The sequence below is a fragment of the Artemia franciscana genome, chromosome 18 (assembly GCF_032884065.1).
Source record: "Artemia franciscana chromosome 18, ASM3288406v1, whole genome shotgun sequence".
NCBI classification, from domain to species: Eukaryota; Metazoa; Arthropoda; class Branchiopoda; order Anostraca; family Artemiidae; genus Artemia; species Artemia franciscana.
In genome coordinates this window covers 6,185,299-6,201,594 of record NC_088880.1, presented here as the reverse complement: position 1 = coordinate 6,201,594, position 16,296 = coordinate 6,185,299, and the positions used below count along the sequence as shown (strand labels likewise).

General features: G+C 34.6%; 1 protein-coding gene across 19 annotated transcripts in view; it reads left to right on the top strand.

Moving 5' to 3' along the window:
- LOC136038542 (repetitive organellar protein-like) overlaps positions 1-16,296 on the top strand; it is a 223,826-nt gene that overhangs the window by 15,591 nt on the left and 191,939 nt on the right. For 18 of the 19 annotated variants that reach the window (XM_065721691.1, XM_065721690.1, XM_065721689.1 and 15 more), the window contains exons 2-5: positions 771-905; positions 2,630-2,743; positions 4,557-4,691; positions 10,075-10,188. In XM_065721691.1, coding sequence (XP_065577763.1) covers positions 776-905; positions 2,630-2,743; positions 4,557-4,691; positions 10,075-10,188 — 493 coding nt within the window. In that variant the 5' untranslated portion in view covers positions 771-775. Of the gene's footprint in view, positions 1-759; positions 906-2,629; positions 2,744-4,556; positions 4,692-10,074; positions 10,189-16,296 lie in introns of all 19 variants that reach the window. The other variant, XM_065721680.1, reaches the window with a different exon arrangement.

Below are 16,296 nucleotides of genomic sequence, written 5' to 3'. Positions count from 1 at the left end.
AATGAATTGGGACAAAATTTAAGCTTTAGTGTAAAGAACGAGGTAGTGACGAGGGGGTGACCCCCCTTATAATTGCAATAAGAAAATGAGATACAAAAGCTCGTTACATAAGCTAATTTATAATTTATGTATATCTTTTACAAATAAAAACATTCGCAAAAAATTAAAAGTTCTAGTTGCCTTTTTAAGAAGCCAAAAAATAGGAGGGCAACTATGCTTCCTCCCCCACTCTTTTTTTTCTCGAAATCATTCGATCAAGACTATGAGAAAGCCAATTAGCCAAAACAAGACAAAAAACATGCAAATTTCGTTTTAATTATTCCTCTGCGGAGAGCCAAAATCAAAACATGCATTGATTCAAAAACGTTCAGAAATTGAATAAGAAAACAAGTATTTTTTTTAACTGAAAGTAAGGAGCGACATTAAAATTTAAAACGAACAGAAATTACTTCGTATATGAAAGGGGCTGCTTCCTCATCAACGTCCCGCTCTTTACGCTAAAGTTTTTTACTGTTTTAAAAAGTATAGTTGAGAGAAAGAGTCAAACCTTAGCGTAAAGAGCGGGGCGTTGGTGAGGAAACAGTCCCTTTCATATACGAAGTAATTTCTGTCCGTTCTAAATTTTAATGTCGCTCCTTACTTTAAGTTAAAAAAAACTTGTTTTTTTTATTTAGTCTTGAATAAAATCTACGGAATACTACCTTTGCTTTTGGGTACGATATACTATATGTACTAGCAAGTTAATTAATATAGCTCTAGTATTTTCGTAGATCTAATGGCCTCCCCATCAGTAAAGAATCTGCCAAAGGCTGATGACATTTTGAAAACCCAGTTGGAAAATTTCAGCCAATCCAAGCTGAAGGATGTTGAAACCCAAGAAAAGCTAGTGCTTCCCACTGCTGAAGGTTAGTCACATCTTTTCTTCTTTTAAGTGTTTTCCCCTCCAAAACCACTCTGTATTAAGTGCAATATAGAAGCTAGGAGCAATTATGGTTGAAAAATGTGACTACAAATAAAAAATAATGGCTAGAGCTCGCTATTTCTTCGGTCAAATAAAATAATAACTGGCTACGGGCTGGACAGACTTAGCTTTTTCAAGCTTTCAACAACACTAATGCAATAAAAGCGGACTTTACGCCAACTTTCGCACCAGCTCTCGCTCTTTCGGAAAATTAATAAAAACCTATTTAAGATCTCATTTGCATTGATTTCTTCCTAAATTAAATAGTTTATTAAATGGACATTCGGTTGTAGACTTGTTTTTTAATCTGTAGCAATTCTAAATAGTATACTCCGCACAATACCCCTATAGCAATTATTATTATAAATTATTATAATTATTAAATTATTAAGTTATTGAATTATAAAATTATAGTTAACACAAAAATATGTGTTATAATTTTATATTTTATTAGATAGCCATTTTAAATAGTAATACTCCATACAATTTTCCCTGTCCCCCTCCTAGGACTAAACCCTCAGATAGTGCCGTACCTTATTTATTTACTTTTTAAATCATCAATGCATATCGTAAGACCAAGTGCCATAAAAGTATTTGCAATTGAACTTGCAACATGAATTTCTTCATAGAATGTGCAGTCTATTTTTGCTGCACTTTGGTTTACCTTCTGCTACGAGGTTACAAGAGTTAAAAAAGTTATATTACAAAAGCCAAGATCAGTTAGGTATTCTCCCTAGATCGTTACTAAAAAAATGATCAATCTGAAAATCATCTCAAGATCCATTATTTTTAATATATTCTATTTTTGGTGACACCCACTGTGGTCACACCCCTTATTTACAATAAGGGGCACTAAGTTTGTTCTTTGTCATCATAACGAGTGCGTTTGGACCTTTAATGTAGAATAATTATGGTTGAACTTCAATTATTTTACCCTCCGCGGTTAAAGCTGCTTAAAATTTTGACCCTCAAACTCTAATAGACCTTTTGTTGCTGCTCTTGCAGAATAGAATATAACAATTTCCGGAATATGGAAATTAGGAATTTTGCTTGTGGGTTTTCGAATTTTTGACAAAGGCGGTTTCAGGCTATTTAAAAAAAAAAATCCTTTTAAATCCTTTTGAAAATTCTGCCCAACAATCTGATAATTGAACATACTGACAAAGAATCAAGCTTTAACGTCGGATTATAATCAAATATTGAGTGAAAACTATGGTTGAATTGATTGTAGACTGTAGTCAAGCTAATTATAATCAACTACCATCGTCAGGGTATGAACGCTCTTGAGAAATGATGAAACACTATTGCTTAAAATAGCATTTTTCAGTGCAAAGTAGCTGAATTCTAAGTCAATAAATTTAGGGAGGCTTTTTCGAAATAGATTTAGCCCTTATGTCATACAAACTGCAGACATAGATATTATGTTCCGTGACTGATTAGTCTACCCCTCCTCCAGCTACACTACTTGCACCCTCCTCCTGCAATATACTCCTTGTTTTAGAGAAAGATGGGTTTATTCGTGTAAATAAACAAAACAAAGCAAACAAATTGCCCGAAGCAAAGCTTGTTTGGGCTTACAACCTCAATACACCCCCAATACACCCTTGCACCTTCCTTCTGCCAATGCTTCTGCTCCAAGTTTTATCTCATGTGCACATTTATTTATAGATATTGCCAACGAGAAGCAACGTCAACAATTCCTTGACGGAGTTAAAAATTTTCCCAAGGACAAACTGAAGCGTACTGAAACTCAGGAAAAGACCGTGTGGCCTACGGCACAAGGTAACTGAAGTCTACAGATTCTTGTCTATAATCTGAAACAAAAGTTATCTATTACTCTATATTTCTAAAACTTAAAAAAATAAAAATAAAAAATTGAACTAGATTTAGCTTTATTTATTAACTGGAAGTCGCATCTGAAGGGTAAAGTAGCACTAAAGAAAGGTAGGACAAGCCCGCATTTACCACTGAGCCAAAAGTAGTACTTTAATAACTTAACAAACAATTAATTTTAGTTACCACGCAATCAACTTTAGTTCACACGCTTATTTGAAAACATTCATGCTATGGTTTTTTCTTATGCTTCTCCTGAATGCTTTGACAACCATAACCATATTCAGTTGGTATAAACTGAAAATGAAGCTACATCAACAATTCCTTAATGGTTTTCAATATTTCCCAAGAATAAACTGAAGTGTGCTGAAACTCAGGAGAAGATCGTATTACTTGCAGCACAAGGTCACTGAAGTCTACGAGTTAGTCTATAACTAAGCCTACCCACTGATGGGAAGAAGCACAATAAAGTATTTTTGAAGAGTGTTTGACCTTTGGTTTTCAGTCTTGTTTCTGCTCTTGTTTGTTCTTGTTTCTGATTGATATCCAGTATCATCGCATCGAGAGAGAAAATGTGTCTCTCAAACTTTTTCTTTTTAAACAAGGAAAATTCATCTGTTGTTTCAATCCCTTGATCATGCTTCTATAATTACTGGGTGGTAAGAGAACCTTTGTAAATGTGCCAGGACTGGTTCTTTGATACATGGCTTCCCCGACCCCCAGTATCATGATAAGCAGATGACAGAAAAATAAAATTCGACGATGCCAAGAGAATCTTGCGCTTTGCAGGTCGTGCTTGGATAGTCTTTTGTTTATAGCACTCAAGAAGTCAGCACAGTAAGGCACCAGTGTTGCATTGTCCATTAGCTGGGTGAAACCAAAGCGTAAGTAAATAAGACTGAATCTTTTTGGGACAGAAAATATATGTATGCTTACGGCTCAAAAACTACCAATTTTTTGTGTGTGTTTATGTACTATATATTTATGTATGCTAAATTAATAACAATGCTGGTATTCCTAATACCAAATACATAGAAGATTAGGTAGAATTACTTATCGTAACTTGTAATTGCGCAGAGGGTGGGGAGAATCCTCCCTTTAAAGATTGATCAGATTTCTGGTTCTTCCACAATGGACTATTGAAAAACCCTTGAAAAAGTTATCATTTCTATTATATCAAGGGTTGGGCATACATGAAAACAGTTTTAAGTTATATCTGATGTACTCTTCGATGTTGGCTTTGACAGTGATGTTTTTTTTTTCTGGTGTTCTACGATTTTAACATATCATTTCGGATATATACGTTTCCTTTTTTTTTTAATTCCCAAAAATGGGTCATTTTTCAAAGTCAAAGTCAGTTTTTCTAGCGCTTTTACTCATTGGTCGTTGTTGGTGAACGGTAGTTATGAAGGGATGCGTTACAAGGATAAAGGGGAGACAGGCTGTGATTGGAGCAAACTTATCTCAATACCTGTGTTTTTTTGTAAAGCTTATGCTCCCTATAAAAGTTATGGCATGTTTTTTTTCTGGTGCTCTACGATTTGAACATATCATTTCGGATATATACGTTTCCCTTTTTTTTTTAATTCCCAAAAATGGGTCATTTTTTAAAGTCAAGGAGGCAGTGAATTCATATTTAATTCTTACAAAAGTACCAAAAATTCAGTACCAGAACTATGTATTAGTGATTGAATTTCTATAGGCTACTATTTTTCTATAGGCTACTATTTTTCTATATTTCTATGGGCTACTATTTTTGTAGATCTAATGGCTGTCCCATCAGTGAAGGATCTTCCAAAGGTTGATAACAATTTGAAAACTCAGCTTGAAAACTTCAGCCAATCAAAGCTGAAGGATGTTGAAACGCAAGAGAAGCTAGTACTTCCCACGGCTGAAGGTTAGTAAAATCTTTTCTTCTTTTAAGTGTTTTCTCATCCAAAATCAATATGTGTTAAGTGCAACAAAGAAGCTAGGAGTAATTATGGTTGAAGTTTGTGAGGACGAATAAAAAATAATGGCACGAGCTCGCTCGTTCTTCGGTCAAGCAATCAAACACTTTGTGGTAACGAACTGTAGTAAGGAGCGACCCAGCTTAATAGTAAACGAAACTCTAAAAAACGGAATTTCGATGCTAAAAGATACATTAAAAGAATTGGATTTTTATGCTAATTTTAAATGTACAAGTTTCATCAAATTCAGTCTTTGTCATCAAAAGCTACGACCCTGAGAAAATGTGCCTTATTTTGGAAAATACGGAGAAATACCCATTGAAAGTCATTGGATCTTAACAAAAATCACACCATCGCATTTAGCGTATCAGAGAACCTTATAGCAAAAATTGCAAGGTCCAATCTACAAAAATGTGGGATTTTGTATTTTTTGCCAGAAGACAGATCACGGGTGCGTGTTTATTTGTTTGTTTTTTTTCCCCAGGGGTCACCGTATCGACCAAGTGGTCCTAGAGTGTTGCAAGAGGGCTCATTCTAACGGAAATGAAAAGTTCTAGTGCCCTTTTTAAGTGACCAAAAGAATTAGAGGGCACCTAGTCCCCCTCCCACACTCATTTTTTCCCAAAGTCAATTTTGAGATAGTCATTTTGTTCCGCATATTCGAAAACCACAATAACTATGTCTTTGGGGATGACTTACTCCCCCACAGACCCGGGGGGAGGGGCTGTAAGTTACAAACTTTGATCAATGTTTACATACAGTAATGGTTATTGGGAAAAGTACCGACGTCTTCAGGGGGATTTTTTTGGTTTGGGTGCGGGGTTGGGGGAGGGGGCTATGTGGGAGGATCTTTCCTTGGAGGAATATTTCATGGGGGAAGAGAAATTCAATGAAAAGGGGACAAGATTCTCTAGCATCACTATTTAAAACAAAAACAATGAAAATATAATCATGAAAAAGCTTTTTCAATTGAAAGTAAGGAGTAGCGTTAAAACTTAAAATGAACAGAGACTATTACGCATATGAGGAGTTCTAAAAATACTTTAGCATAAAGATCGAGGCATTTAGGAGGAGAGAAATATTTCACTCTTTATTCTAAAGTATTTTTAGTAATTTCAACTATTTATTCTATGGCCTTTCTGATTCAGGGGTCATTCTTGAAAAATTTGGACAAAACTTAAGATTTAGTGTGAAGAGCGAGGTAATAACAAGGGGACAAACCCCCTCATGTATACGATTAAAAACATAAGAATATAAAAGTTTGTTGCGTAAGTTAATTCTTAAGTTACGTATATTTTTTACTAATAAAAACGTTCGCTAAAAACTAAAAGTTCTAGTTGCCTTTTTAAGTAACCGAAAAATTGGAGGGCAACTAGGCCTCCTTCCTTATCCCTTATTTCTCAAAATCTTCTGATCAAAACTAAGAGAAAGCCATTTAGCCAAAAAAAGAATTAACATGCAAATTTCATTTTAATAATTTATGTACGGAGAGCCGAAATCAAACACGCATTAATTCAAAAACGTTCAGAAATCAAATAAAAAACTAGTTTTTTTAACTGAAAGTAAGGAGCGACATTAAAACTTAAAACGAACAGAAATTACTCCGTATATGAAATGGGTTGTCCCCTCCGCAATCCCTCGCTCTTTACGCTAAAGTTTGACTCTTTGCCACAATTCTACTTTTTAAAACAATTAAAAACTAGAGCGTAAAGAGCGAGGGATTGCGAAGGGGACAACCCATTTCATATCCGGAGTAATTTCTGTTCGCTTTAAGTTTTAGTGTTGTTCCTTACTTTCAGTTAAAAAACTAGTTTTTTTTACTTAATTAACTTTTTAAGAGTTGGGCAGACTTAGCTTTTTCAAGCTTTCAGCTACAGTATTTTATTTTAATACAAGTGGACTTTACGCCAGCTATTGTTCTTTTGATAAATTATTAGAAGCCTATACGAGAGATAATTTACACAGAATAGTTTTGATTACTATGTTAATTAAATAGTTTATTACATGGTTCTAGAGTTGTAAGCCAATTTTTTAGATCTTCAGCTGTTTTTAAATAATAATATTCAAAGCAATATCCCCTTTCCCTCTCTTGCAGCTAAATCTTCTGATTATGCCATAGCTTAAATTTTATCAAAATCATGAGTGCATATCATAAGACATAGCGATATAGAAAGTGTTTCAATTAGGATTTAAATAAAGAAAAACATTCAAACTTGCAAACTCAGCATGCTATTTCTGCTACTCTTTTGTTTACCCTGTAGGAAAAGTGCTGAAAAAGCGTCGAAGAAGCTATATTGCAAATGCCAAGATCAGTTTGTACTTCTACGAGACCGTAATTAAATAAATGAAAAATAATACGAAAAAAGGTTGATCTAAAGATTGTCTCAAAATTCATTTATTTTTGCGTTACTTCATTTTGTTATCGCTAACCATGGACATCCTGTAACATTGCTATTTGTCGGTTGCTATAGTTTGCCTCAATTTATAATGGATAACACTAAATTCATCCATTGTTATCCATAACGAATGTGTCTGAATGCTGAACGGAAGTTGATTATAATTGAACTTAAGCCAACTCCAAGCATTTTACCCTCCTTATCAGATCCACCCTGATCGTTTTGGCTCCCGGGTTCTAATTGATTTTTTGCCGCTCATGTTACTGAATAGAATCAATGTGTAGCCCAGTGTTTCCACTATGGGGATTTCCCCCCTAAAATGGGGATTTTTTAAGTCTTTTAGAAGCGAGAGTTTTTTTTAGGGATTTGGGGATTTTCTAGGGATATTTCCTCTCCCATGGACTTTTAGGGAAAATTTTGGGGGTTTTCCTTTAATTTTTTCATCATCATCATCTTCTTGATCAGAGAAGCAGGATAATTCGATTTAGGATCTGTTTCCTTGCAAATTGAACTTGGAATCACAGAGAAGAACTTCTTCAGTTGCTTAAAAAATTTCAACACCACACAGATTTTGAGATGTGCAGGAGTCCTAAGTAACAAACTAGCAACAAAGAACTGTTTGAAACAGTTCCATGCTGATATGGGCTTCAGACAATAATTTCAGCTTGGACTGTTCTCGATAAATGGAGTCATATGGTTTGTCATTTTTGGGTTGTTTTTTCATAAGATTATTTGGTAGATAGCATGTCACTTTTTTACAGGTCAGATAAATAAAGTTATGATATATTTTGATAGTTTTATTGGGTACGTTTTTGACACAGTACTTGTATGATGTTTACGATTTTTGTGCAAAATCAAAAAAACTTGAACTCGAACTTGTAGCCAGCTTTATAAGTACTGACGTGAATAATAGAGGTAGGCTATAACTATTCGAAGACCTCTCTTACCGTTTCATTACCCTAGTTTTTAACAGACAAACAAACTGACAGCATTTGACAGCCGTTACAAACAATAGCACATGTAGGAATAAATGGATTGTGTGTTTTTGGCAAGCCTACGTGCCCAGGGGAAAATCATGAACCTTCATACTATAATTGGTAAATTTTTTGTTGTTCATTTTTTTGACTTACAAATAAAGTGAACATACCACTCGATGTCTTTTTTTTATGTTCTTTACAAATATAACAATCACTTTTATCACAAATTCAAATTTAAGCACAATTTGAGCTCTTGAAAAGAAAATATTTCTAGTTTTGGGATATAAACAAAGCTTAAAACATTGGTCTCAGCATTGAACTTCCTGCATAAGGACTATGTGGTTCAACTAGTGCTTTAGAAATCGATGTGAATAATCGAAAGTTTTAACTTCCCCTTGAAAGCGTTTACTTCGGTCCGAAAGGACAAGATTCCCTCTGTACGTCAAGGTCACATACGGCCGTCCCCCCTGATTCAATCGAAGTAGTTCTCAAAGCTACACATGCGTTCCATATCAAAGGAGTAGGCCAGATACAGAAAAAATTACATTTTGAAGACGACATTTACAAATATGCTGAAATGGTTGACCTAGTGTCAGCCCAATCACTTCAGCCTGCCTCTCTGCTACCTTCTGTTAGGAAGTATGGACAAATCCCATGGGACGGAACCAAAACCGAGCAGGAGTGGAGGAGGCAGAGCCTCATCGATATTGAAAACGTCAAAACAATGGATGCCGTGACCTGCTGGTGTTTGGTATTGGTGAAAAAAAATGCTGCCGGAACAGAATTTGTATCCTAACCTGAAACCGCCAGTATTATTTATCTCCACTGTTCCATTTTTAAATGTCAATGTCGAGAGGTTTTTCAGTGCTGCAAAAGTAGTAAAAACTGACCGTCAGAATAAATTGAAAACATTAACTTTGCGGGGGATTCTAAAAACAAAATACGGAATGAAAAGGGCTGAAGAAAGTGTGGAATGTTAAGATGATCAGTTACTTCACCACATGATAACGGTGAAAGCTTCAGCCACCATACAAAAAATGTTGAAAACTCATCAGGGGAAGATAAGGTCTGATTACGTTTTACCAGTTACGATTGAACAGTATTAAACATCTTGTACTGTAATCTACATTACAGTATTACATTTTCTTTTCTATTTGCTTAATATTATTTGAAGTATATTTGAAGCTATTTGTATTTAGCTGATGATTAAAAAGCACTTCGAACAGCATGACAAGACATTTTAATATGGTAGTGATAGCTAGACTTCAATCTAAGAAGCCAAAATGTGTTACCTTTGAATAGTACGGGTAAAATGAGATAGGGAGAAGCGGCTCAGGGAGTAATTAGAAAATGGGAGACTTTTAGGGATTTTGGAACTGAAGATGGGGATTTCTAGGGATTTTTCAGCTCTTTATTAGGGATTTGAAAAATGAGAAAGTGGAAACACTGGTGTAGCCACTAATGGAAATTAAGAATTAGCTTGTGGATTTTTGACAAAGGTGGTCTTAGGAATATTTAAAAAAAAAAAAAACTCCATTTAGATTCTTCTGAAAATTTTCTCAAAAGACATGGACATTGACTTAGTGAGAAAGAATTAAACTTTAATGTTTTAATTGTGAGAAGTAGAGTCAGAACTATGAATGAATTAACTGCAGTCGAGGTAACTATAGTCAACTGTCACCGTATGGGGTCTGAAAACCCTTCAGGAAAGATGAAAGTCTTTTTCTTAAAATAGCATTATTCTCTGCATGATAAACTATTCAGAGTGTGAAAATTTTGGGAGGTTTATTTGAAGTAAACTTAGCCCTTGGGTCATAAAAACTGCGAACGTAGATGTTATATTCTGTGAACAGAAGGTCAACCCCTCTCAAGTTGCATAACCGAGCCAGATTCTTTGCAGCCTTCTCCTGCCAATGCTTCTGATCTACATTTTATCTGATATGTACATTTATTTTTAGATATTACAAGCGAGAAGCAACGTCAACAGTTCCTTGATGGAGTTACAAATTTTCCCAAAGATAAACTGAAGCGTACTGAAACTCAGGAAAAGATCGTGTTGCCTACACCACAAGGTAACTAAAGTCTATATTTTTTTTAGTACCTTGATTAAACAGTTACATATTATTTCTATGAATTTTTAAAGATACTGTGAATTAATCCCCAAAATTGGCTATCTGAGTGGAGGATGGTGAATTCAGAGTTGGCATAGATGCCTTTTTTGAAGTTTGCATAAAGAACAGTAAGATTTCCCAGGCTAGCTAAGTTTGTTAGGTCGAACCTAACGAGAGACTGATGTTAAACACTTATATTTCTTGGGATGCTTAGATGAAATCAATGTAACGATAAGATTCTTCAATCAATATTTCAAGAATTTATTTCCGAATGAAATGCCTCTTCAAAAGTTCTTTATTCTCCCCCCCCCCATCCCACGTGTCAACATTTACATCGAGTGCAAGATCTGAGAAGGAAAACATTTCTATAAGCATTTTGATTAAGCTCACTGTTCGGTTAAAATGTTACAAGCTTCGTTTTAGTTAAGAAAAAAATTAAATAAAATGGTTTTATTTATAAATTCACTAGAGTTATGAAACAAGTGCTTGATAACAGGAAAAACTAAAATTGTCCAAACTTGAAATGAAAGCGTGGGGAGATCTTGATACAAGAGTTGTCCTAAAGCTGTTACAAAATATGTTGTGAGCTCCCGTGTCTTTAATCTAATCGAATTAAATTCGACTTGTCAAAAATAAAATAATTTATTTTCTTCAGTATTATTATTTACTACAATTGTAGACAGAAGCGTTATCCTTGAATATTTTCATTGCACGAATGAGGCAAGAAGCATAAAAAGATTATGTGAGTACACTTATCAAAATATTTTGATTTGCAATTTAGAAAGAAAACGAAAATGATTGGAAAATGAAAAAAAAATAAAGGAATAAGCTTGGAAAAGAAAGAGTACATTAATTAAGCATCGTAATTGATAAGTTTTACTGAAACCTTTGAAACTAATAGAGTTGCAGATCACAAATTGCTTCCAAATTGGAGTAGATAAACTTCGTGTTCTTTTTCTTCAAACTTTTGGTACTTCTTTTTAAGGTGTTTGAATTGTTGTAATCCCTTGTTAAAATATATACAAATATCTTTGTAATTACCAGCCGCCGGGCCCCGGCACTAGGCATGCGGCAAGCTTTTGTATATTGATTCTCAGTGTCAATTGTCTTCTAACCGCAGACAATTTGCTGCCTTCATACATTGAATCTGTTCAAAGATATTTCATTTTTAAAGCAAATCCGATTTCTAACAACGACATCTTCTAATCTTCAAATTTTTGTTTTTCCTTTTTAAGGTTTTTGAATTGTTATAATCCCTTATTAAAATATATATAAATATTTTTGCAGCAACCAGTTTTGCTGCTTAGTCAAGCATGCCTAGAGTCTCAGGTAGGTTGACCAGGAATTTAAAATTGACATAGGACCATTAGATTGCCTGGAATGAGAAGTAAACAAGGCACGTCTACCTATGGTCATAGGCAGGTTGAACTATGAATTTAGAATTGACACAGGACGGTTAATTTGCATGAAGTGACACGTAAACAAGGTCTAAAGTCAAAATTGGGCCATTCAGCAATGAGTGTCAGGCAAGGTGATTGATTCAATTTTTTAAACTTAGACAATTTCAATTATAAAAAGTTAATTTAAAGTTAGTTGACCAACAAGTTGACTGGAATTGCAAGGGGAATAAGCGTCCAAAGCCTAAAGCGGCTTCCTGTCTGCCTAGAATGTTAGCCGAGTGAACCCAACTACAAGTTAAGACAGTTGGGCTGCGTGACTTGCTAAAAGATAACAAGCAAGTATTGAATAAGAGATGCAGACTTACTCTCGCCGTTTACCCGTGCCATTTAAACAAACGCTTGGAAAACTATAGGTTCTATGACTATCTTCGCTCTATGACTATCTATCTTCTTTTCTCACTTTATTTGGGAAGATTACCTCCAATTCCCCCCCCTCCAGGACTTTGACAAAATTACGCTACTGCTTTTCTTTAGGCTATAACAAATTCAGTAACTCAAGTAAAATGAAAACTAGGAAGAAGAACGTTACGATGTTTAATAACAACATTTATCGTATTGAAATTTTGACTAACAATTTCAGACGTTTTATATCATTCTTTTTAGGAGTATAGGAAACTTAAGTATCAGGGTTAGTGAAGAAGGAATAGATGGAACATATAGGTGGGGAGTAAGGCTCAAGATGAATTAGGAAAGTTCTAAAAGATTTCTTGTTATAACTCCAACTGTTTTGCATTATGGTGCATTAGAGTATTGTACATGAGTATTGTGCATAGAGTATGGTGCATTATGGTGCATTAGAGTATTGTACATGAGTATTGTGCATAGAGTATGGTGCATTATGGTGCATTAGAGTATTGTACATGAGTATTGTGCATAGAGTATGGTGCATTATGGTGTATTACCTAATCGGTAATACTGTTGTTCGATTCAGCGCTATTTGCCCATTGATCATTATTAAGATTTGAGTTTTATTTATTATTTTGTTTTTTGTTTTTATTTTCTTTAAATGTTTTGTCTATTTTAGTTTAGTTCGTTTTGTTTGTTTTTGTGCGTGTTTTTTTCCGTTTGATAAAGGCTTCTCGACGTGAAGTCGGAATATTCGCATTTCTTTGTTATTTAATTGCTTCTACCGTTTGGTTTAAAAATATTATATCTGTTTTTCTATACTTTGATAGATTTAATTCTTAAAAAAATGTAGACGGTTGGCCAAAAAAGAGTTGCACACTCTATGAGTGTGCAACTCTTACCCAGATAAATTTTACATACAACTACAGGAAAAAATGAACAAAACCCCAGATATAAACTATGTTTTTTTGTAAGGAAACTTTGTTCAGATCAGTATAAATAAAAATAGATGACATACTAGTTTAGGTAAATTTGGTTTGTGGTGAAAAATGACAAAAGTAATAGATTAGTAAAATTTCATGAGTAAAGGAATCTACCAATAACCAGTACTGAATTTGGCTATAAAATAAACCATTGGTTAAAATGGTACTTATAACTAACTTTTTTATTATGTGCTGTGAGTTGACGACTTCCAAAAACGATCCAGGACTCTAGGGTTAATAGGAGTGGTGCTATTGACTTTAAAAGTTATAATCACTATCTATTAGAATCTTCAAATCCAAAGGAACCGGGTGACGACTATGGGAGAACATAATCTCAAATGTGATGTGAAAATACTCCTAACTTACCCAGATAAATTTTACCAGATAAAAATTACCACCCTACCCAGATAAATCTTACATAAAACTAAAGGAAAAAATTAACCAAACTCCAGGTATAAATTATGTTATTTTATTAGGAAACTTCAATGTTCAGATCAGTATAAATAAGGATAGATGACATCCTAGTTTAAGTAAACTTGGTGTCCGGTGAAAAATAGCACTAGTAATAGATTAGTAAAATTTCATGAATAAAGGAATCTATCCATAACCAGTTAGGAATTTGGCTATAAAATAAACCGTTGGTTAAAATGGTACTCGTGACTAACTTTTATGATTATGTGCTGTGAGTTGAGGACTGCCAGAAACGATCCAGGACACTAGGGTATATAGGAGTGATGCTATTGACGTTAAAAGTTATCATCACTATCTATTAGAACCTATTAAGTGCAAAGGAACCGGGCAACGACTATGGGTGAACATGGCATCAAATAGAATGTGAAATTAGGTGAAGATTGAATAGATGGTACTGGGGTGCTGTTTAAAAATGCTAGCAAACTGAATTAATTTTAGAGGTTTAGAGAGGATATAGGAATTCAGGGGGCAAGAATAGGATTGAAAATTTATTTCGAGGTGAATAAGTCATAAAGCCTCGAATGAATAAAGGTGAATAGGTTGTGCTAAGTAACGAGAAAACTAACAAGTTGATAGCATCATTTACCTGGGTAGCCATCTTAGTAAAGGCGGTAGAGGCAGTAAAGATATAGAAAATAGAAGAGCCATAGCGCTAAGTGGTTTTTTCTCAGTTAAAATTTTTTTGGGAAGAATGGGAAGTCTGCGAACTACAATTAGATTATTGGGGCCACAGTAATGACTATGGTCAATTAAGACTCTGAAGCGTGAACTTTTCGAACGCTGAGGAAGATCGAAGATGTATTAAATGTTTTCCAGGGGAATCATCTAAGAAAAGCCTTTGGTACTCGTTTGACTTACCGTTTATTAAACAAGTAGTCGTAGGGCTAAATAGGGCTTTAAATGTTTCCAGGGGTTTCATCTAAGAAAAATCTCTAGTACTCGTTTGACTTACCGTTTATTAAACAAGTAGCCGTAGGGCTAAATAGGGCTTTAAATGTTTCCAGGGGTTTCATCTAAGAAAAGCCTTTAGTACTCGTTTTACTTACCATTTATTAAACAAGTAGCTATAGGGCTAAATAGGGCTTTAAATGTTTTCCAGGGGAATCACCTAAGAAAAGCCTTAGGTACTCGTTTGACTTACCGTTTATTAAACAAGTAGCTGTAGGGCAAATAGGGCTTTAAATGTCTTCCAGTGGAATTATCTAAGAAAAGTCTTAGGTACTTGTTTGACTTACCATTTAATAAACAAGCAGCTGTAGGGCTAAATAGGGCTTTAAATGTTTTCCAGGGGAATCACCTAAGAAAAGTCTTAGGTACTCGTTTGACTTACCGTTTATTAAACAAGTAGCTGTAGGGCAAATAGGGCTTTAAATATTTTCCAGTGGAATCATCTAAGAAAAGCCTTAGGTACTTATTTGACTTACCGTTTAATAAACAAGCAGCTGTAGGGCTAAATAGGGCTTTAAATGTTTTCCAGGAGAATCATCTAAAAAAATCCTTAGGTACTTGTTTGACTTACCGTTTATTAAACTAGTAGGTGTAGTAAAACTGTGGGTTAATTCCACTTTCCAGGGCTAAAATAATAATAATAAAAAAAAATTAAAGATGGCTAGGCCACAGTTTACGAATGAGGATGATAGATTTTGAAATACTGTATTTTTGGCCACTTCTCTGGGACCTAATAAAGAGTAGTTCGTCTTTGAATGGCATGGTTAGGTGATAAGAGGGGATTTATGGGAAATTGGAGCTATATGTGAGGAGGTAAATAGTGAAGCTTTCAGCAGATGGATCGGCGGAGAAGTGTGCGCAGCTATTTTGACCTCAGTTGTCTTGGTTCACCAGTGAGTTGTTAGGAATAGTAGTATATATTTCGTTGTAAATTAACTAGATTTGATTCGCGCAGCCATTTTATTTAAATAGCGCAGCCATTTTTATTTAATTTAGATTGAGCAGCCATTTGTTTCCATAAGGGCTATTTAAGTAGGCACAAATACTAATAACAAAACGAACACATAACACAAGAAAGGCATAAACACTTGGATTTCCAGTCTAAAAGACTTTCCATGGTATTTATGTAATGCCTTTGAAGTTGAGCCTCTTCCAAAATGCTTTAAAGACAATGCCCATCTCTTTCCTTTGTAGATTTCAAATCATTTTAAAAGGGGTTGTTTGGAACTTCGAAATAATAAATTTTAATAAATAACGCACATGGGGATTTTTAAAGATAAAGAAAAAAAAATATGCTCTGAGGCCTGATGCTGTCTATTTGTTTAGCTCGGGTTTTGGAGTCGGTACTAGTTATATAGCCGAATATTAAGGGCTTTAGTATACTATCACATTGCCAATCAATTATAATGGGTGGCAAAGTTTCATAAAAAAGTGACGAACGTTCTTCAATATGAAGCATTATCAACAGACCGTCGTAAATTAATGACCAGAGCTCCTCTATTTAGGGAATGCCTCTGATGGCAGACTTTTTAGCAATTTACCCCTGTTTTTAATTTTGAAACTAAACTTCCCTCTCCGGTAAAATTCTAGTTAATTGACTTCTTTCTATCTCGGAAAGGGTTTAGGTTAGGAAAATGAAACTTTCAGGGTGGGTCTACAGGCTAAAGTATGTCCCGGGAAGGTATTTTAAAGTACATACCTCCACTCCTCCTCCCTCTAGGAGGCCATGAAATTTGCCTACATGACAGGTCCTATACCTATTGAAATTTTGACAAAACAAATTTTACCTGAATTTTCAGTTACTAGTTGCTTTTTCTCTGCTTTTAGTTCTGAAAATGTTATTCCTGTTATTTGAGTAGAAT